Source organism: Desarmillaria tabescens (assembly GCF_030435595.1).
Source record: "Desarmillaria tabescens strain CCBAS 213 chromosome Unknown EV420scaffold_5, whole genome shotgun sequence".
NCBI classification, from domain to species: Eukaryota; Fungi; Basidiomycota; class Agaricomycetes; order Agaricales; family Physalacriaceae; genus Desarmillaria; species Desarmillaria tabescens.
Window position 1 is genome coordinate 315,563 of NW_026848304.1, and position 19,363 is coordinate 334,925.

Sequence of the window (19,363 nt, forward strand, 5' to 3'; positions counted from 1 at the left end):
GCAGGCGCCGCCTTTCCCTGCGACCACTTCGTTCTACGACGCCTTTACTGTGCCTGTCGTCACTATCTCCTTCGTCGTCATCGTCGTCGTCGCCGTCCTACTCGACGTCGGCAGCATTCAAGCGCTTCAATGCACAACCACATCAATTGCCCCCCCAGAACAAGGCCCATCATCACCCACCTCCGCAAAACAAGTCCCGGCATCCCAATGCACCACAAAAGGATAGCGATGCCAATTTGTTTCGGCGTCGAGCGCCTACGCCTCACCCTGTTTCTCCCACTGTCGTCTCTCCTCGATTCCATGTTCCTGGCATGAAAGATACTCCTCGTCGTCTATATCCACCAGCTGTGCCAACCAGTAAACATGCGAAAGGAACCATTTTCACCACTTTGCACGACATGACCTACATGAAAAATACTTACGGTTCAAATCCTCTGACCCAACCAGCATCGAATCACGTCGGCGAGCCCAAGAGTGCAGTCCATAACCTCGCTTCCCTTTATGGTGAAAAACCGGACTATGTTCGAGAAAATGGCAGGTACAATCGTCAGTTCTTATCAAGGTACTATTGTTTGTCTATTTCTGAGTTAATCAGCTACTCACGACGACTTAGAACAACCATCACCCTTCCCTTCTTTGACCCACCAATAGTTGGTATTGGTGACGCCACAACTGTGAAAGGCTCGGATCGTCTGGCTAATCTATCTTTGGTATACCAGCTAAGCAACCAGGGACTGGTGAGTTGCGTTTACTTTGCTTAGCCGTACATCTCTTATCTTTCTTCAGTTTGATGTCAAAACCTCATCCCAATCTACGACCGTCAAACTTTCCGACAATTCTGTTCTAGACCTCCCACTTGCTACGGAATTCCTTGATTATTATTGCCGCAAATTCCATTTCCAGTCTGCCGACATTCAGTATAACTCTCATGGCAATGTTTGGGAGTCTATCATGGCTATTAACGGGCGTAAAGTTGGTGTCGGTGCCGGTCGGACTAAAAAGGAATGTACGCAAGCTGTTTACTTGGATGTGGTGCAGTACCTCGAAAAGTGCGACCCGGACCTTTGGAAAGAGTTCATCGACAAGCACAGGACGGGTGACCACCTGGGTGATGGGCCAAACGTCCCGTTCTATATGGAAAGGGACTTGAACGATGACATCCGGGACCTTTGTGTTGATCTTGAACGTAGTACGCTGTATCAGTCGAAAGCCGTCCGCCGTCGCTGCACCCATCGTTCCGGTGAACACGGGTTATCAAAGTAGGGTCACTTCCAGCGATAAATTGGCAGACAAATCCTATCTCTTGCAACAACGTCGGAAACGTTATCTTGAGTCTCCCGAAATGGAACAGCTACGTGCGACACGGATGGCTCTTCCTTTACACCAGCGAGCAGAGGAAATTCTTTCCACCGTTACTGCCAATGACATATGCATCTTTATGGCGGCTACCGGTTCCGGTAAAACGACACAGATCCCTCAGATAATCCTAGATTCGTATATCGACCGAGGAGAAGGTGCGAAGTGTAATATTCTGTGCACTCAGCCTAGAAGGTTGGCAGCTTTGGGTGTCGCAGACAGGGTTGCTACGGAGAGAGGGGAGACGCTAGGAAAGACTGTTGGATATCAGGTCCGGTTCGAACACAAGCTCCCTGAAAAGGACGGATCCATTACGTTCCTCACCATCGGAGTGTTCTTGAGGAAGATGCAGTCTGTTCTCGCCGACCCCAACAACACTGACTTTGATCACGTCACACACGTCCTTGTCGACGAAGTGCACGAGCGCGACGTTGATACTGATCTCCTCCTTGTCGTCCTCAAACGCCTTATCGCAGAGAGAAAGGCCAAGGGTCACCCTATCAAGGTTATCTTGATGAGTGCTACCATCGACCCCACACTTTTCCAGAATTACTTCCCCGACGAGAATAACCAGCCTGCTAAAGCAATCAGCATTCCTGGACGCTCCTTCCCTGTCGAGAAGAAGTTTTTGGATGATTATTTGCCGGCTATCACTGAAGGCGACGAGCAATGGGTGTTGACAGACCCTTCAGTCAAAAAGTTTTTGACTAAGGAGAAAGCTTTCATGTCTCCTCAATCTTCTCTCACAACTGAGGCAGAAAAGGATGACGATACGGACATCCCTTTCCCTCTCATCGCTGCTACTGTTTCGCATATCCTTCAGGAATCTAGCGAAGGACACATCCTCGTCTTTCTTCCAGGATGGGAGGAGATCAGTAGAGTCCAAAAACTACTGACCACGGGAAGATGGATCGTAGACTTCAGTGACTATGAAATCCATCTTCTTCACTCCACGGTACCCCTTGAAGCCCAGCAGGCTATCTTTAGGCCTCCCGCAAAACGAGGCACCCGACGGATTATCCTGACGACGAACATTGCTGAGACATCTGTCACAATCCCGGACGTAGTCTACGTGGTTGATTCTGCTAGGCTCAAAGAAAACCGTTACGATCCCGAGAGACACATGACCTCCCTTGTTACTTCTTGGATTGGATCGTCCAATGTTAACCAACGTGCTGGACGTGCCGGACGACACCGACCGGGGACATATTATGGCGTACTGAGTCGTGGTCATTGCGATGCGTTGAACACGTACCAAACAGTTGAGATGGCACGGGTCGATTTGACAAACGTCGTCATGCATGTCAAGGCGCTCAATTTCCCCAATATGGATGCTAAGTCTGTTCTTGGTGCTACCATAGAACCTCCAGATCCCCAGCGCATTGACATTGCATTGGAGGCTCTTAGGGTCGCCGGAGCCATAGATACAGAGGAGAATCTGACGGCACTCGGTCGAATTCTTTTGCAGATTCCTGTGGATGTCCATGTTGGCCGACTTGTTTTGTACGGCAGCTTCTTCCGCTGTCTCGATGACGCCTTGACTCTAGCAGCCATCCTGAGCAGTCGTGACCCATGGCTGTCACCCATGTTGATGAAAGCAGAGGCGAGAAGAGCAAAGGCGTCTTGGCTACCACCTGATTTCCGATCGGACATACTGGCGACATGGAATGCATACAATGCTTGGAATAAACTGATGTCGGAACGTCGTTTCATTGAGGCTTCTCAGTTCTGCCAAGACAACTTCCTTTCGAGGTTAACTCTACTGAGCATGCAAAAGCTTCGCTCTCAAATCCTCAGCTCGCTTCGACAAGCTGGTGTTTTGAGTGCCACTGCTCAAGGCCCCCTTCGTGCCTACGCTGACGCGTTGCCTCCAGAACTCAATGAGCATAGTGGTTCACTCCCCATTTTAGCGGCTCTAATTACGGTAGCGTCACAGCCCAAATTTGCCCTAGGCTTTGCTCCAGCTGCTCTTCGTACGCGTCGGGACAAGGTACTTGCATATATCCATCCTCTTCTTTCCAGTTTTCTGATTGCAACCCATTTAACAGAAAGTAATGATGCAGCTGAATAGCGTACATACCGACAAGAGTAATGCCTACCGAGGACCCAAACAAATCTTCGCATTTTTGGAGAAACGTTCCTCGACTGATGGGGCGACATTCCTTTCCATGGCTACGGAACTCAACTACGCCACGTACATTCTTTTTGGAGCACACAAGCTGGAGATCACTCGTAACGCTCTTCGTTGCGACGACTGGATACCCATGATAGGAGATCTCTCTGCTTTGGAGGATCTCATGAGGTTGAAGCAGCTGTTGGATGGCTGTATGCTTCGGGTCTTTTCGGGTCTAGTTCTGGGTGGCCGTCATGGTAGAGCGATCGTGCGGCAGTCTGAGGGTGAGGACGAGGACGAGGCGGAAGAGATCATTCGTCCACTATCCCAGGAGGAGACTCAGGAGTTATCGTTCCTGAGTCGGGACGTTGTTAAAATACTGACAAAGTATCATGCCGCCAGGCAACAGTTCAACAGCAATTACAGACGGTAACCTCATAGACACCACGTATAATGTTATAATTTTTAGTACATTGTAATATCCCACCGCACCAATCACACCTCATGGTACCATGCATTCTACAACACTAGAGCCGAGCAAACGTTTCATGAATGTACGAACTATCTATCGTTCTACATCCGACACTAGAGAATCAGGGGTTGTTGGAATACTTGGGTCAAAGGATCTTCGCCCCTTCCAGAATCCGGTATCAGGCCCGTTCATTATGAACGCGAGAGTCCACCGAGAAAGACCGCGTAAAGAATCGGTACGATGAATAGCCGTGGTAACAAGCGATGATAACGAGAGGACAAACGCGAGGCTAGATTAATATTTGAGTCAAGCATTAAAAGAAGACTACAAAAAACGAACCGTTCAGCTGCTAGAACACCTCGATTACCACTTCGAATCCATTTGTCAGGCAGAATGGTTCGAATTGCTCGAGGCAGGACATAAAGGGTCATCTCACCCCTTCTACGGCCGTTTTCTATCCAGATACTACTTCCACACGACAGACAACCAGCCAAAATACAGCCATACGGTCCGTCCCAGAAATCATGAGACACGAAAGAGAAAGCGCGCGCCAAAAAGAGGGAACGCGTCAGACATACTGCGTACCAATATGATGCGATAAAGGCAGTGAGAAAAGAAGCACTTCTGAATGCGCTTAAGAAAGTGGCGACGACACGATGAGGCCGGAGCAAAGATGTTGGACGTGTCAGAAGGACGGGGAAGAAATGTACCTGTGTGGCGAAGTCAGTCAAAGGAGCACGCTTCGGAAAATGGTTACGAACTGGAAGATAGATCGCCATAGACTGGGCAAGCGCTTTCACTGCTCTGAGTCCCGCGTTTGCTGTGCAGTTTCCAGCCAAGCCGATTTGAGATCCCACTCCTCCATGTACAAGCTCACATGGAAGACCACCGACTCCTGGGCGACTCGTCACGCCCAATTTATTCCAGATGATGTCGGCTTTCTGACCGCCAATGGAGGGGAGTGCAGAGGGGCTCCCCCAAGCAGCAGGGTAACCAAGATCATTCGCATATGTCTCCAATATGGCAGGGCTTGAAATGTATCCCCGAGTATACGACCACTTGCCCTCATAGATCAGCCTCAATGCTCTGAGTAATCGGGCATCCACATTGGCGAGGGCATTGATCCATTTGACATAGGAACGCGGTAACCTGTCAATTATCGTTTTAGTTAGCGAAGCTAGGAAGGGAATCCACCCACCTCTCCGGTTGGTAAAAGAAACACCACATGATTCTGGGAGCATAATTTAAACAAGACGAACTTAGATGACAATATAAATCAGCACACCTGGCACTGCACGCCCAGAAAACAAGTGCATCGATCCTTGCCGTAAGCCCACGAATATCACCCCTGGTTGTCTGATGCTTCTCGCGCAGCAGGCGTTGTCTAAGCAAGTCGGGTCGATGCTCAACGTCGACGGACCGTTCTCTGACACGAACACGAGAAGACCGCTTGTAAACGAAGGACTGTACAGGAGCGTCAACGGCTCTGACGAACAGCAGAAGTGTTAGGTCCAGAGTGCGTGAAGGCATACTATTCTGGGCATTGGAGCGTCTACGGCCTTTCTGTAGAAGGTGTATACCGATTGCAGATGACAATGCATATGAAATGAAGGTTTTTTGGGCAGATGTTAAGTTGGAATAGGCCAGCTTTTCCTTCGCAATCTTGGTGTATTTGCTGTCGATCTCATCAAAGCCTGTCCATAGGTGCCTCACGGTCGCACCAGCACCCACGGCGAGTGTGATGGCAAAGGCAAATCCACCAAAACCCAACTCCTGCCGTAAAAGTGCCTTGAGGGCCTTCTTATTGTATTTTGACGATTGCTTGGAACGAAAGAGAGACGAAACGAAGGGGGTAAGGGCGGGACCAAGTGAGAGGGAGATTGCAAGAGCGTAGGTACGAAGGGTTATCTGATGGGTCGGATTTGAAAAGAAATTATTGAGAGAAAGGCGCGATTCCTTTGCAGTCATGAAGGAGAGTTATGAACACCATCATGGAAGGCGAAATACAGACTATTCCCCGGTTACATGTGATATTCTATTTATTACCGTGTTCGTAACTCCAAAAATCAACTAAACTATGCGTGGACTGTATCCCAGTATTAGAAAACAGTGAATCCAGCATTCCAGCATCTTTCAACATACTCGTGAATTGCGCACGAGAGTCAGGATACACAAAAGAATCGCGAATATCGTCACCCTGCATATAACCGTTATTTCTTGAACAGAACGAAAAGGGAAAAAATACCCACATATACCGCTAATAGACTGGAAATGTCTTCGCGAACAGGTACCTTGTTCGAATCCTCCAGAGAAAGCCACCGCTTCCACAACTCAAGCTTCTTCGCGTCGCGTCCAGCTGCCTTCATCAGCTTGCAATACTCTGCCCAACGAGTATGCAGGTCATTCTTTAGCCATATTTCATCAGCATGCTGTTCGAGCAGCTCGTCTGGAAGGTTCGATGACACAGACACAGATTGTGATATCGGTCTCAACGACGAGGCCGCGGTGCTCCCGTTCTCAACGTCGTCGTCAAGCTTTCTCGAGACCGTTTTGGCGGGACGCTTCATCAGTCTGATCCAACGTCGTCGTCGCACGAAACCCCCAACCTCCGCCGTCCAATTCTTCTTCCGGAACATCCAGTTGTATTCAAACCCATCGTACTGCACCTGGCCAGAATCCGACTGCATGTCCACCATCCATGTTTTCGACACCCATTCCCAATTTCCGTCAGGTAGTGGGTATTGGGTTAGTGAATAATTTGGTTGGTCTGTTCGTTTATTGGAAGCTGAGGGGACTGTGAAAGGATAGGGATCTCTGGGAAGGAGAGATCGTCGTGAATAGAACGGAAGAGAGAAGAATGTATAGCTGAAAGGCGCTTAGTGTCCATGAATGCTACCTGAAGACATGACTTACCCCCGTTGATTCTCGTACAGTACAGCCCATCTGAACTCTGTCTGGCTATTCTCAGCATCAATCCCAACTGCTGGCAGACCTATTTCAAGCTCGGCGTCGTGTTCTACGGCCGGTGAAGTGACTTCCTCGAGTTCATCAACTCGGCTCCCTTGTTGCTCATCAGTTTGTTCTTCGTGTCCCTCAGCTTGTTCTCGCGACCGTAGCTTATGCGATGAAAAGACATGACGCAGGTTGGGTACAGAGAAGAGGGGAAAACGCGACCTTTTGACAAAGCGATTCCTTGCAGCGTCTACAGCGTGATAGTCGTCTGTGGTCAAGCAAGAAGGCGGAGGGAGAGGATCAGCCATCGCACAGGAAAGAGAGTGGCTTCGTTGTGGTCCTGGACGTCATTAAGCTGGCTGATCGAGTCGGGCCGTGTTTCCGGTGCTCTCTTTCTAACTGACATGTTCGATACAGTATTTCCTGCAGATGCTGTCGAATTTTGCCCTCATCAAAATTTGCACGATATATTTGTGGTGGGGACGTACAAACTTGACCAGGAAGTGACGGTCGAAGAGAGCAATGTAGAATGCAAGACTCCTCAACACAGACGAGGCCAGTGTCGGGTATTCAGGATAGATGCCCAGTCAAGTGGAACGAACTTGTAAGTTGACAACAGTCACAACGAGCTCAGTCACAAACTGATTATATCTCAAGCGAACAGATTCAATGCTTTGATCTACCCGCAGTACTTGACATGAAATGGCAAAGCTGTTGATCTATTAATTTTATCTTTACTCATTCGGTGCTCAGGTGCCATATGTCTCCTAGTAGTCCAGCTACATTGGGTATAGCTGACTCTGAGGGGAACATAACTCTTCATCAATGGCAAGAGGTAGGTGTACCGTCTAAACTTATGTCTAGATTAACTAAGATGAAGCACAGGTCGGTCTACGGCAAATTCAAGGCATACGAATTGCAGAGTCCTCCGCTATTCTGTGTCTGTCTCTTGATTGGTCAAATAGACGAAGTCCTGGAACGTCAGTCTGTTTCCTTATTTTCCAAAATGATACTTACGTCCGTCGTAGAAATTTGGGCTCCCTGGTGGTGTCCCTGTCGGACGGATCTCTGAGTATCTTGCGACCAGAAAATGGGACTGGTCCTTTATCAGTAGAGTCTTCTTGGCATGCTCATGACTATGAACCATGGATTGCTGCCTGGAATTATTGGGACACAAACATGATTTTCTCGGGTACGCTTCGTCACTTTTACTAGTCAGCATTCGCTCATACTGCAAATACAGGAGGAGATGACCTACAGATGAAAGGATGGGACATCCGAGAAGATTTAATGAAACCTATATTTGTTAACAAACGGTGGGTACAGACGCCCTACTACTACGAAAGTTCCTTTAACTATTGAACAGGTTTGACGCAGGAATAACATCTATCCAGAGTCATCCCTACATTGAAAATTTGATTGCTGTCGGAAGGTCGGTTCACTTCTCCAGTATTATTTGTTTGTATCCACATGTTACGAGCAGCTACGATAATACTGTCCGCCTTTTCGACATTCGCAAGCCGTCAGTCCCCGTAAGTCGCGTAGACGTCGGTGGAGGAGCCTGGCGAGTCAAATGGCATCCGTCATCGACCAGGAAAAATGATTTGCTCGTCGCATGCATGCACGATGGATTTAAGATTGTTTCATTTGACGATCTGCTGTCTGACGACCCTCTTGGTACGAGCACGGGAACTGGCAGAATTGTTAAACGATTCGACGAACACGAATCACTTGCCTATGGCGTAGATTGGTCGTATGCTACGTCAGAGGGGAACGACACCTTGATAGCAAGTTGTTCTTTCTATGATCATCTCTTACATACGTGGAGAGGATAATAATGTTGAATCCATGTATACACATCTAGCTTAGTCGCGGACAAGAGCTGATTATCCGAGTCTATAGTAAAGCTATCAAGCTCCAATCTCCACTGCTGCTGGAACCGTGAACTTAGCAGCAGCTTCGTCAAATAAGGCCTCCTTGGATGCAACATCCTTGACGAGAGGATGGGAAGGAGCTTCGGCGCGAAGGTTTCTAAGAACAAAATACGTGACTAGGGTTGAATCATTCAAGAAGAAACACGTACGTCCATGGTTCTTGTGCCTGAAGCCCAGACGCCACAACGTAGGCAGCTAGGGTCTCAGCGTCACCTTTTTGTTGGTCAAGAGATTCTTCGAGATCAGACTTTGCTTCTGACATCTCACCCCGCAGTATGCGCGTCACACCTCGGGAGGTAAGGATATGCGGGGAAGACAGCGAAGGGTTGCCAAGTTGTTCTGTGTAGAATGATAATGGGTCGGAGTAGCTGTCCTTCCCTGTGACGAGGCTTATTGTTGATTCGATGAGCTGCAACAGCAGGTCATCTTCAGCCCAACGTTTCGAGTGTTCAAACTCTTTCTTGGCGAGGTCAGGACGGTGGATGGCTAGGTAGATTTGCACAATAACGGCGACACTTTGAGCAGAGGTTGAGTCAGTGATACGTGTATGGCAGCCTTGAGGCCACGTACGCTTCAAGGTCTTCAGTCCCGACTCCTAGCGTTTCCAAAGCCTCTTCAATTTCTCTCGTCCTAGCAAAAGCGGTACCAGCAAGTACACGGACAATAGACTTGTCCCGCTCGGTCCCTTCGACATCGTCGCCTTCAATTTCCACCGATAGATCTCGGAGTTCCTCCAATGCCGACTCTTTGTCCTCTGTTTCTTCCGTATCCACATAGCGTGCCAGTGCAGCTACTGCTTTGATAGCGACATTTTCTGAGTCGATTGGGAGTAGTTTCAGGGCAGATTTTGGGTCATTCAAGGCAATGTAGGCGCGAGCTTGATATAAGAGTACTGGAATGAAATCTGAGGACTCGGCATCCGGCAACGACATGCCAATGAGAGTCTTGTAGGCGCCTGCTTAAGCATGAATAATGTATATTGGTGGAAGTTTCAAGGTCCTACCGAGGATAAATTGTTGCTTGACATGGTACAGCTCGGAAGAATCCATGTTGATGATCGTGGCCAAAAGGTAAGCTTTGCGATGAGTGTGAGGTAATCACCTGCTTATAATCGTCCGACGTTGGCAGTCCACAGCCAGCACTGTATTCCAACTTACACTAAACGCGCGCCGTACTTGACTTTATCGACAACATCGCGTCGTTGGCAGTACCCGTCGCGGCTGCCCGTTCAACATGGCGACTAGTATGCGTGGGCTGACGCAGGCAAGTCCTTGTATTCAGAGTGGCACCTCTGGACCACTCACGAAGCGGACCATTCTATAGTTCATCGCGGACATTCGCGGTGCCAGGGTTAGAGATTTGGAAGAGAAGCGGATAAACAAGGAGATGGCCAATATCAGAAAGAAATTCAAAGGTCAGGTCGCTGTCAGTATTCCGCTGCAGTGCTCTAAACTCTTTGTGCAGAAGGAAACCTGGACGGGTACCAGAAGAAGAAGTAACGAAGACTCTCGCTTCATTGGCTCGGATCCCTACTTACCGCGAAATCTGCAGATATGTCGCTAAGATCATCTTCACCTACATTCTTGGTTATAAGGTCGACATTGGGCATATGGAGGCCGTTAATCTGATATCCAGCTCGAAATACAGCGAGAAACAGATAGTGAGCATGATAAGAGTTCATGACATCCGTATGTCAGCTAATTCTCGAGGTTTCATCGTAGGGTTACCTGGCCGTCACCCTTCTGATGCACGAGAACTCGGATTTCCTGCGACTAGTTGTGAATTCAATAAGGAAAGACCTGCACGGCAACAATGAAATCGACAACTGTCTGGCCCTGCATGCTATTGCGAATGTTGGTGGAAGTGAAATGGCAGAGGCGCTTTCTGTGGACGTGCATCGGCTTCTAATATCACCGTACGTCTTAATCTGCTACAGATTCCCTCAACTCACCATTTAGCAAAGGACATCACAGAGTTTCGTTAAGAAAAAGGCAGCATTGACGCTTCTTCGACTATATCGTAAACATCCGGACGTCATACCTGCCGCAGAGTGGGCGCTACGAATAGTCTCAATAATGGATGACGACGATTTGGTGAATATTCACTCGGCTGTAGAGATGATAGTAACTCATCGCGTTCTGAACAGGGTGTGGTCATCTGCGTTACAAGTCTGGTCATGGCAATGGCACAGGACCATCTAGATGCTTTCGCGGTATGCTATACGAAAGCTGTTGATAGGTTGCAACGGGTATGCCTGGCTTCTACGTTCTCGAAAGGTCGCGCGTCTAACCATCTGGCAGCTTGTCATCGAGCATGAATATTCAGCAACCTATGCCTATTACAAGGTACCCTCACCTTGGCTGCAAGTCAAGCTACTTCGCCTTCTGCAGTATTACCCGCCTTCCGGTAAGCCCGACCTGACTGTCCCATTCTCTTGAGGTTTTGATATCGTGCCAGAGGATCCTGCTATACGGTCTGTACTGCATCAAGTACTGCAGACAATCATGAACAACAGTGCGGAGCCTTCGCGAAATGTGCAACATAACAACGCACAGCATGCTGTCTTATTTGAAGCCATTGGCCTCGCAATACATCTTGATACGAACTCGCCTCTCGTCGGCACAGCCGCTGTCCTTCTTGCGCGGTTTATATCATCAAAGGAGACCAATGTCAGGTATCTTGGTCTTGATACGATGGCACATCTCGCCGCTCGTGCAGACTCACTGGAACCGATCAAGAAGCACCAAGGGACGATCATTCTGTCCTTACGGGACAAAGATATATCCGTTCGACGTAGAGCACTGGATCTTCTCTACAGCATGTGCGACTTGGACAACTCCGAGCTCATCGTCGGCGAGCTTCTACGGTATCTCAAGGTCGCTGACTATGCTCTCCGCGAAGAAATGGTTTTGAAAATCGCTATACTCACAGAAAAGTATGCTAGCTCATACAAGTGGTATGTCGATACCATTCTGCGACTAATCAGCGCTGCTGGGGACCATGTCGGTGATGAGGTTTGGTACCGAGTTGTTCAAATCGTCACAAATACGGAGGATCTGCAAGAATATGCTGCCAAAGTAATATTCGCTCACTTGAAGACTCCTTCCACTCACGAGAGCTTGGTCAAAGTAGGAGGTCAGATTTTGTCGCCCTTGCATATTGTCCAGTTCTTTAACCGTCTCTGCAGGCTATATCCTGGGTGAATATGGTCACCTGATTGCGAATGAACCTGGATACAGTCCCATTGAACAATTCCAGGTCCTTCACTCGAAATCGCAATTCTGTATCGCTTCCACACGTTCTCTCCTTCTGTCCACATACATTAAATGGGTCAACGTTTTCCCTGAGATTAAGCCTCAGCTTTTGACCATCTTCGACCGCTATCGCCATGTTCTAGACGCGGAGTTGCAGCAACGAGCGTGCGAGTTCTACGCATTGGCGTCGAGACCCGATGACGATGAACTCTTACAGAATGTCTGTGAAGAGATGCCACCCTATCCGCCTCGTGTTAGTGCTCTTCTTGGTCGACTGAACAGGAAACATGGAGACACAGAAGATAAACGTACGTGGGTTCACGGAGGTAAAGAGGCGAATTTGGATCGGGAGGTTGTCCAAAGAAAATCGACACTACTCCCTGATATCAATGGACATGAGTCCTCCCAAGCCTTTGCGGCCCCGGATAGCCACGATGTTCTGGGCTCGCTTGCCGGCTTGGACCTGAGCAGACCTTCGGCCATCTCGGACGATCCTCCCGCTCCGCATGTAGCTACCGGTCCAAGCGTAGAACGATGGTTTGACAAACTTGTATGCAATGCCGAAGGGGTCCTTTATGAAGACGTCCAGGTCCAAATCGGAGTCAAGTCTCGGTATCAGGGTCACCTCGGACAGCTTGCCGTTTATATCGGTAACAAAGTGCCCACTGCTCTAACGTCTTTTACTACTACCATACATATCAGCGACCCAGCGGCTTTATCCGTGACATTTGCTAAGATTCCGCCAAACTCCATTGCGCCGCGCACACAAACCCAGCAGCTTCTGCACGTTGAATGCAAAAAAGTGTTCTCTGTACCTCCAATCCTCACCATCTCATTCTTGGCGGGGTCCCACCAAACCATATCTGTCCGCCTTCCCATCGTTGTAACGAAATTTATCGAGAACGTCAGCCTGACACAGATAGATTTCTTTGAAGCGTTGGAGACTCATTGGCGGGCCTCCTCGGGAAGCCCAGGTCGTATTTCCTGTCGACCTGACAAGCTCTGGGCAACTGGACCTAGCCAAAAATAATAGGGTAGTAGCAGGGCACCATCTCAACGTGTTGGATGATATAGATCCGAATCAGAACAACATCGTGGCGGCGGGCGTGTTGCATACTTCCGTCGATGGTAAAGTCGGGTGTCTACTGCGTTTGGAACCGAATCAGGATGCCAAGGTCAGTTCTCTAGTTGCTACGCGTTCCTTTATATTCACATCTTCTATAGCTTTGTCGTTTAACGATACGTAGTACTGATGAAGAGGTGGCCGCAGAGGTTCTGAAATTGATCCAGAAACCGCTGAAGGCCGGTTCATAGCAGCTGGAAAAGCTGTCTTATAACGTAAATAAAAACAATTGACCTATTTATTGTACAGACTAAATCCTACCCGGGACGAAGCATATAATAATAATGAATAGCTACTGCGCATCTATCGTTTCAAAATTCCACGGAACAAACCTTTCTTTCTCTTTCTGGAATCATCGTAAGGATCCACCAGTGTTTCTTCCTGTTGTAAAGGAGGTCGTCGGATAGTAGAGGTGTGGCTGTCGCCATATGTGATAGAATCTGTTGAAGGTGATTTGAAGTGTCGTAAACGAGTTTTCTGGCGACTGCCGCTGGCAGGTGTAAGGGGTGGTTCTGGATCCCGGCTGAAGCCACGAGGACTGAACGCGTGCTCTCTAGGTGCATCAGATATGGGTGATGGGGCAGTAGACGGGCGTCCAGATTTACGGTAGCGTCGTTCTTTCCCCGTAGAAGAAGCGGGAGAAGTAGAGGATCGTATATCAGAGCGCCCATTATTCAGTGATGAGTTCAGCCGTCGTTGACTAACAGACAACTGTGAAGCTAGTTGACTGACTCTATGCAGCGCTTCTTCTTCGACTTCGTAACATTTAGAGCATAAATCGTGCATCAACCGATCATCCTTGTCTGCGAAAGCGTGAGAGGTCGCGACGTAATCTCTTGAGCTCCTAATGACAGCAGAGGTAATGATCGCAAGATGCCTGGGTACATCGAGTAAATGGGGAGGCATTGGAATGGCTTCTAGGTTGAGCTTCGTCATTTCGGGAGCACGCTGTCTCAGAGAGTTCACGACGTGGATTCTATCGTGGCGACCAGACGATGATCCTTTGGGAGACCTAAAGCCATCCTTTCCTGATGTGGAAACTACTACAAGATAATCCACCATGGCCGGTAGACTTTCCTGTAGGAAGTCTTTCAGACCACGCATGAATTCTTCCTTTTGAACGGACTATAAAGCGGCAATTAACTGAATATGCGCGACTGGAGGATTGAAAGCTTACTGCGTTGAGGTTGGCAAGACTCTGGATCACTTTGGCAATCAAGGTTAGACTGCGCCGCACGGCTTCACTAGGTAGACCTATAACTAATCAGTCGCAGTTCGTGGCAACAGACAATTCGTTCCTCATACCAGGGCACAGACCAAAAAGGTGGGGATGTAGGATTGCGGGTACAATAAATCGGAGGAAACAGAAGGCCGAGACGCTTTGCCATGGTAGGTCGCGATTATCTGCCATAGCTTCGCTTTCTTGATAGCGCCGTTCCACCAATTTCTTAATAGTTTCAAATAGTTGTCGCATTTCACTTAGAAACAAGGTCGTGAGCGAACGAAAACATGAAATGTAGGTGTAACTTACTATGGGCATTGCCCCCTGACCGAATATATCTGGTCCCAGAATTTCGACACCAGATTATGAGGAGGTCGACGTTTCGTTCAATGTCCTTTGCACTTTTCCCGCTTCGCACGGGGTCCACTTCGATAGCGATCTTTTCCTGGCATAACTTACGGAGCACGGAACCAATACTCGCCTCCAGGAAAGCCTTTCCATACCATGTCATGCATAATTCCATGACTTTGGTTAGAGTTGTGTTGCCTCGAAACAAGGTCTGATGGGCTACTTGAAATTTGGAGTCAACTCAATCAAACAGAACATCAAGTTCGACTGACATGAAGGTGTCCCGTCAACTTCCCGGTAGGCTATTTCCTTTATTTGCTCGACAACATTGTTTTTTGCAACTGCTATTGATAATAGCTGTCCGGCAAGCTTCACATTGAGCTTCTTCTCAAAATCGTTCATCCAGTCGAGGAAATTTCGAGAATTGACAGTCTGATATGAATCAATACCGAAAGCACCAGTGATAGCAATCTTACCTACATTTAGAAGAGAGCTGTAGACCGAGCAAGGGAGTATTATTTCCCTGTATCAGAACTCAGTGTGAGGTTAGATAAGAGGACAAAGGAGCTCACTCATCCACTTTGATTTTCAGCTGAATATCACCTACTTGAAGGTCACTAGCCAGAGGACCGCTTTGAAGCACCGGAAACCAGCCCTCGATTGCTTCACCTCTCCGAAAGTTGCTCAGAGTAATACAGACAGAGCCCAAAGGAGACGGCTTGAAGACCTTTTTCTCTCTCCAGACAAGGACATCCAGGGTTTCAAACGGTGGAAGATCAGAAAACGTGAAGCTTTCATGCCATACAGGCGAGCCTATTCCTTTCTTGACTGTCGTGCGCCCGCATAACACACCATTCAGATGTATTTCGCATGACACGTCCAAATCAACTGGATCGTACTCGGAACTTGATTCGTTTTTGTCATCCACGGGTCTAGTGTTTCCCAGGTTACGGCCTTGGATAACGCTCAGTTCGACCTGTCGCCACATGCGGTAGGATCCACCGTCTTCCGGGTAGGCCCATCGACCGTATATCTCTGCGATAGCGTAGGATCTGAGGAGGGCGAGCCAGGTGTTGCAAAGGTCAGAGTTTGCAAACTGGAGATAGACAGGTTCGGTAGTATTGGGAGAGCACCATCGTTGGCTGGCACATGGTCAGCACAGCGACAGAAAGCGATACACACTTACTTTACGCAATATATGCCCAAGCAATGCTTGCGAAAGAAGAGCGAGGTGTCAGCGTGTCGGATGTCTGTGTGGTTGACCAAATGAATGTATAATGTCCGGTAAAGAATCGATTCCTGGCAGTGGAGAGCAATACATCATTACGATCGGCAATGAACAAAAGGGAAACGCACGTCCACATAGATGTTCAATAGACACCTGTCTCCTTCTTCTGCTGTGAGTTTGCATGTGGCAGATCGCCATTGACCTGTCCCAGCAGAACCTCTTGCTAGAGCAATCCAACTTGATTTCTCTAATAATGGTTAACACGCGTCTCGCGGGGCGAAACCTGACACGCACCTTTAATTTTCTTGCTGTCTTCTGATGGGCCGTTAGATTGCTGGGCTACAGCTCGTTTAACGGGCTTCTTACGTAGGGTCTGAGGCTGGAGAAGAGTGAGCAGCTAGAGAGGCAATACGAAGCGCTGGTCGGACCTTGCGGAGGGCAACGCTTGCCGCTGTGGAAACGTAGAGCTCGGCGGTAACGAGAAATTCCCTGGGAGACGCTGGGTGCTCTGGCTCGAGAGAATGAGAGGACCAGGAGGTGGACATGGAAGACGAGTCGAAAGGAAGGAAATGATCAGCTGGCTTTCACTGCCACATTATCGACTCGAACTTGGCCACTTGTAATTCTCGGCGCTGTTTCATGACGCCGCCTTTGTAGGCCTCCGTTGCAACTCAATAATCTGTCAGATGCGCCACATCTCCTTGATAATATTTCATATATTTCGCGCTCGCTGTTCAAGAGGTGGAAGCCAAATCTATTATTATGCTGACAACAGTAATGCTTCCACGGGTATAATATTAAGGTGCCCGACGTTATCGTCCATCATCATGTCTGACCCGAACCATTGCCGTCCGGCAAGGTTTACTCGCTCTTGTGCCTAAGGGATGTGTCGGTGCATCAGTAACAACTCCGAAACATTGGGAATTGAACAGAAGAACGCACAGTTTCCCGTTTCCATTAGCGATACCGTTACCTTTAGATACCTTGCCGGGCTTCTTGTACGTTTGGAAATAGAAGTTGATGAAAAGGAAGAGATAGCTAGTCAGAAGTCCACAGCCAAAAAGAGCCGCGCTTTCAGCCCCAGCACAGTTCCCGAAGTGCGGAAGGTCTTTACGACGAGCGAAGACAAAGTGTTGGTATGCTAAATTGCAAGTCAGCCGAAGTCTCATCCGGGGAGATACGTAGCACTTACTTCCAAAGTACACCAGAAAGAGGTCAATAACAAACTGAATTATCTGCATCAACGTCAAGTACTTCTTCCACTAGAGAACCGTTAGCGTTGAGCTAATCAAACTAAGCAAGAATGACATACCCAGATTTTCTTGCCGCCAGCAGTTGCGTAATAATAATAATCTGATACGATGTTGAGTTTCATCAAATACACGTCAGCCTGCGACTTACACATTAAGACGTGCACAGTTAAGTTCAGGGAGATAACAGTCCATGACTAGAACGAGCAGATCAGAAAACCAGTAGCCACGTCAGAAAACCTATCACTCACAATACTGGTTCTTCCATTGAGCTGGGAGTAGCAGAGCAGAGCCGTTGCCGAATGGTGGAAAACATGCAAGAACGCTGTGCATCTCTTAGGGAAACGAACGGACGCGCACAAGGCAGGGAACACTAACCCAGAGGTTTCTTCTTGAACGCGAGGAATACCGTGTCAATCAACTCGAGATACTTGAAGTAGTAGTTGATCATGTAGTAAAATTCCATCCGCTATAAGAGAGTAAGAATCAGCGCATGGCAGAAGCAACCAGAGCTCACAGGTGTCCACGACTCCTCAGCACAGATGGCGCTGAAAATACCCCTGTTCCACAAAATTGGCAAGATCTCCTCTGCCATGAGAACAAGCAAAATAAAACTGCCGCCGCTGAGAATAACGTTATGTATTTGGAAAAGAGTGTTGAGTTTCTGAGGGGGGCGGTTTTTCATCATGGCCTGGACACCAAAGATAGTGACGAGATACGACAATAAAGTCGCGAGGACTGAGGACGTAGTCGAAAGCGGTGTCTGGCCTGGTACATAGGAATGCAAATGACGGGGAAGGGCAGGGAGGTGGGCCTCGAGAAAATCAGCGAGCATTTCGTCGATGGAAGGAAAAACTCGAAGCACCGGGTTGAAATCCAAAAAGTTGGGGGCCTTACACGTGATCTGCTGGCATGTGTTTTGCCCCTCGGCTTACCCATGATGGTCCGACTTGACGTGCGTAAGGAGTAGGGGCCGGGCAGCGAAGAAAACGTTATTCGGCATCGAAGCATTGCCAGACGTGATATCATGATAGCGTAGCCTGTATGTATGTTTAGATGCTTTGTACTAGGGTGATATTTTTGGGAGAATAGCACACGGTTGCAGACTTCTTCGGCCTCAAAAAGATTCCAAAAAAAAAACTCGCAAGTTTTGCGGCTTCGATTCGCCGGCTTCATCCGTACTAGATACTCATGGGTAGTTCAAGTTCCACGCGTTAAGAATGTGATGATTATAGGATGTACAAGTGCTGGGTAAATACATGTATGCAACCAAAAGATCCCCATCAACGAAAATGAACATGTCCATGCGATTGAGACGGCTATGTGATGATAAGGCTAGGGCACGATTTTAAATCTGCAAGAACAACATTTTCCCTGTCACGGATATCGTCAATGGATAAATTGGAAAGGCGGAGAACCGAACAACCTTTTGCTCAGTTTGGTATGCTGCAGAATGTCGACAACGAAAGATTTGACTTGAGATCCTTTCAGGTCAGGGGGAGAAGCGCAGACGAGACAGAGAGACGAGTTCGACGGCGCGAGACTATAAGACGCGTGAACCTATAGCCGCGGACCGATTAGACACTAGTTTTTAGATGCAACGGAATATCCCACGTACTCCCGAGGAACGCAAAGCCTGAAGAAGATCGTGGATAAATAAGAGACATCGTGACCGTAAGTCGTGTAAGTCATGAAGGTCAAGGCCTTCGCTGTGATTTAGCTTTAGATAGTCACAGGTAATGGTCGACTTACATATGTCTGAGGAGGGGCACCACGTCGGCACAGTGCAGTGTAGTCGAACGGAAGCATTTCCCGAGCGCATAATAGCTCTAGCGCTCCGACGATCAGGAAATGCTAACGAGATGAACAAGAAGGTATTCACTTTGTAAACGGCTCGACTGCGTCATGAAGATTTCCCAACTACGAAAGTATCATCAATAACGTCTATGCGAAAAAATGTTGAAGGCCATTTACATCGTTGAGCGGGACCTCAAACTGAGACTCAGGTGAGTCCTCGAGCAGGTGAGGTACCTCTAGAGATTGCAATGAAGACTCGGATACAAAGGACTCCATTTTGTGTGATAGTAAATAGTTGAAGGTGACGTGTAGGT

General features: G+C 48.3%; 9 protein-coding genes across 9 annotated transcripts; 3 read left to right on the forward strand and 6 right to left on the reverse strand.

Annotated features, from left to right (window-relative positions):
• The first annotated feature begins 729 nt into the window (after positions 1 to 729).
• EV420DRAFT_933703 (P-loop containing nucleoside triphosphate hydrolase protein) lies at positions 730 to 4,017 on the forward strand. The gene is made up of 3 exons (XM_060484050.1): positions 730 to 737; positions 787 to 3,346; positions 3,405 to 4,017. The coding sequence occupies exons 2-3, from the start codon at positions 1,154 to 1,156 to the stop codon at positions 3,900 to 3,902; spliced, it is 2,691 nt and encodes an 896-aa protein (XP_060336067.1). The 5' UTR covers positions 730 to 737; positions 787 to 1,153; the 3' UTR covers positions 3,903 to 4,017.
• EV420DRAFT_1626957 (uncharacterized protein) lies at positions 3,928 to 5,954 on the reverse strand. The gene is made up of 5 exons (XM_060476025.1): positions 5,227 to 5,954; positions 5,140 to 5,172; positions 4,703 to 5,090; positions 4,281 to 4,651; positions 3,928 to 4,230 (listed from the first exon to the last, which is right to left on the reverse strand). The coding sequence occupies exons 1-5, from the start codon at positions 5,907 to 5,909 to the stop codon at positions 4,035 to 4,037; spliced, it is 1,671 nt and encodes a 556-aa protein (XP_060336068.1). The 5' UTR covers positions 5,910 to 5,954; the 3' UTR covers positions 3,928 to 4,034.
• On the reverse strand, positions 5,955 to 7,268 carry EV420DRAFT_1512446 (uncharacterized protein; the record flags this gene model as incomplete). Its single annotated transcript, XM_060471650.1, has 3 exons — positions 5,955 to 6,138; positions 6,191 to 6,806; positions 6,855 to 7,268. Coding segments are annotated over 3 exons (1,115 nt in total), but the record flags the coding sequence as incomplete, so codon positions are not given.
• EV420DRAFT_1512447 (WD40-repeat-containing domain protein) lies at positions 7,269 to 8,737 on the forward strand. The gene is made up of 8 exons (XM_060471651.1): positions 7,269 to 7,497; positions 7,551 to 7,598; positions 7,647 to 7,728; positions 7,779 to 7,873; positions 7,922 to 8,085; positions 8,137 to 8,209; positions 8,260 to 8,325; positions 8,377 to 8,737. The coding sequence occupies exons 1-8, from the start codon at positions 7,298 to 7,300 to the stop codon at positions 8,726 to 8,728; spliced, it is 1,080 nt and encodes a 359-aa protein (XP_060336070.1). The 5' UTR covers positions 7,269 to 7,297; the 3' UTR covers positions 8,729 to 8,737.
• On the reverse strand, positions 8,738 to 9,922 carry EV420DRAFT_1512449 (coatomer epsilon subunit-domain-containing protein). Its single transcript, XM_060471652.1, has 4 exons — positions 9,831 to 9,922; positions 9,398 to 9,782; positions 8,977 to 9,342; positions 8,738 to 8,924 (listed from the first exon to the last, which is right to left on the reverse strand). Exons 1-4 carry the CDS (start codon positions 9,874 to 9,876, stop codon positions 8,804 to 8,806), a joined length of 918 nt encoding a protein of 305 aa, XP_060336071.1. The 5' UTR covers positions 9,877 to 9,922; the 3' UTR covers positions 8,738 to 8,803.
• Positions 9,923 to 10,060: 138 nt separating this feature from the next.
• EV420DRAFT_1617808 (adaptin N terminal region-domain-containing protein) lies at positions 10,061 to 13,395 on the forward strand (the record flags this gene model as incomplete). The annotated part of the gene is made up of 12 exons (XM_060475282.1): positions 10,061 to 10,090; positions 10,151 to 10,241; positions 10,292 to 10,322; positions 10,379 to 10,487; positions 10,549 to 10,742; positions 10,791 to 10,920; positions 10,974 to 11,075; positions 11,128 to 11,233; positions 11,285 to 11,962; positions 12,015 to 12,985; positions 13,017 to 13,256; positions 13,306 to 13,395. 12 exons carry the CDS (start codon positions 10,061 to 10,063, stop codon positions 13,393 to 13,395), a joined length of 2,772 nt encoding a protein of 923 aa, XP_060336072.1.
• Positions 13,396 to 13,507: 112 nt separating this feature from the next.
• Positions 13,508 to 16,690, reverse strand: EV420DRAFT_1626961 (GTPase activating protein; the record flags this gene model as incomplete). Its single annotated transcript, XM_060476026.1, has 11 exons — positions 16,431 to 16,690; positions 16,297 to 16,381; positions 16,131 to 16,249; positions 15,961 to 16,073; positions 15,347 to 15,916; positions 15,047 to 15,297; positions 14,786 to 14,993; positions 14,736 to 14,750; positions 14,510 to 14,682; positions 14,382 to 14,458; positions 13,508 to 14,329 (listed from the first exon to the last, which is right to left on the reverse strand). The coding sequence occupies exons 1-11, from the start codon at positions 16,545 to 16,547 to the stop codon at positions 13,508 to 13,510; spliced, it is 2,550 nt and encodes an 849-aa protein (XP_060336073.1). The 5' UTR covers positions 16,548 to 16,690.
• Positions 16,690 to 18,295, reverse strand: EV420DRAFT_1512469 (ELO family). Its single transcript, XM_060471653.1, has 8 exons — positions 17,770 to 18,295; positions 17,631 to 17,721; positions 17,504 to 17,577; positions 17,404 to 17,449; positions 17,315 to 17,355; positions 17,195 to 17,264; positions 16,945 to 17,143; positions 16,690 to 16,879 (listed from the first exon to the last, which is right to left on the reverse strand). Exons 1-8 carry the CDS (start codon positions 18,085 to 18,087, stop codon positions 16,864 to 16,866), a joined length of 855 nt encoding a protein of 284 aa, XP_060336074.1. The 5' UTR covers positions 18,088 to 18,295; the 3' UTR covers positions 16,690 to 16,863.
• A 150-nt stretch (positions 18,296 to 18,445) lies between these two features.
• Positions 18,446 to 19,249, reverse strand: EV420DRAFT_1512473 (uncharacterized protein). Its single transcript, XM_060471654.1, has 5 exons — positions 19,135 to 19,249; positions 19,005 to 19,081; positions 18,871 to 18,956; positions 18,679 to 18,812; positions 18,446 to 18,626 (listed from the first exon to the last, which is right to left on the reverse strand). Exons 2-5 carry the CDS (start codon positions 19,072 to 19,074, stop codon positions 18,572 to 18,574), a joined length of 345 nt encoding a protein of 114 aa, XP_060336075.1. The 5' UTR covers positions 19,075 to 19,081; positions 19,135 to 19,249; the 3' UTR covers positions 18,446 to 18,571.
• Between the last annotated feature and the right edge of the window lie 114 nt (positions 19,250 to 19,363).